The sequence below is a fragment of the Penaeus monodon genome, chromosome 29, assembly GCF_015228065.2.
Source record: "Penaeus monodon isolate SGIC_2016 chromosome 29, NSTDA_Pmon_1, whole genome shotgun sequence".
NCBI classification, from domain to species: Eukaryota; Metazoa; Arthropoda; class Malacostraca; order Decapoda; family Penaeidae; genus Penaeus; species Penaeus monodon.
Window position 1 is genome coordinate 20,853,501 of NC_051414.1, and position 566 is coordinate 20,854,066.

General features: G+C 34.6%; 1 protein-coding gene across 1 annotated transcript in view; it reads left to right on the forward strand.

Moving 5' to 3' along the window:
* The window catches only part of LOC119591651, a 4,181-nt gene that overhangs the window by 975 nt on the left and 2,640 nt on the right, over positions 1-566 (forward strand). The window contains 1 exon segment of the mRNA XM_037940405.1: positions 192-362. Coding sequence (XP_037796333.1) covers positions 192-362 — 171 coding nt within the window.

Genomic DNA, 566 nt, shown 5'->3' on the forward strand with positions numbered 1-566 from the left:
ACATATATGTTTGCTTATAAAATATTTCTTAAGCCCTCTAAGATCTAGCTGTAATTTCCATTGGTAAAAAAATATTGTTTTATTTATTATTAGGGAGTAATCACTTTGTTTTATATTCATATTTTGCACTTTATTATATGAAAGATAAGTTTGAAAAACAGGAAGCTAATTCTGTGATACATCTTTTCTAGATAAGAGACTCACAATGATCCGTATGCGTGGGATCATATATATGGTTGGTGCGCTGATCCTGGTTCTATTTGTGGTGGCTTTCACATCAGAAACCTTTAGTCTCAACAACTTACTCCATCCAGTTCCTCGTGCACCCCGCATTGTTAAACCATTTGCGCCTGTTGTCCAAGGTAGGTGATTGTTCTTTTTATGATGAGTTGCACATAAGAAACTGATAGTCTTAATTCACCTTTAGGCCAGTACCTCATGTTCCCCACATAGTCAAACCATTTGTGTCTGTTGTCCAAGGTAGGTGATGGAATGTCATACTCCTTTGATATTTATTATGATTATAGAGGTGCATGATTTATTAATAAATTTCTTAACCTGTTCGA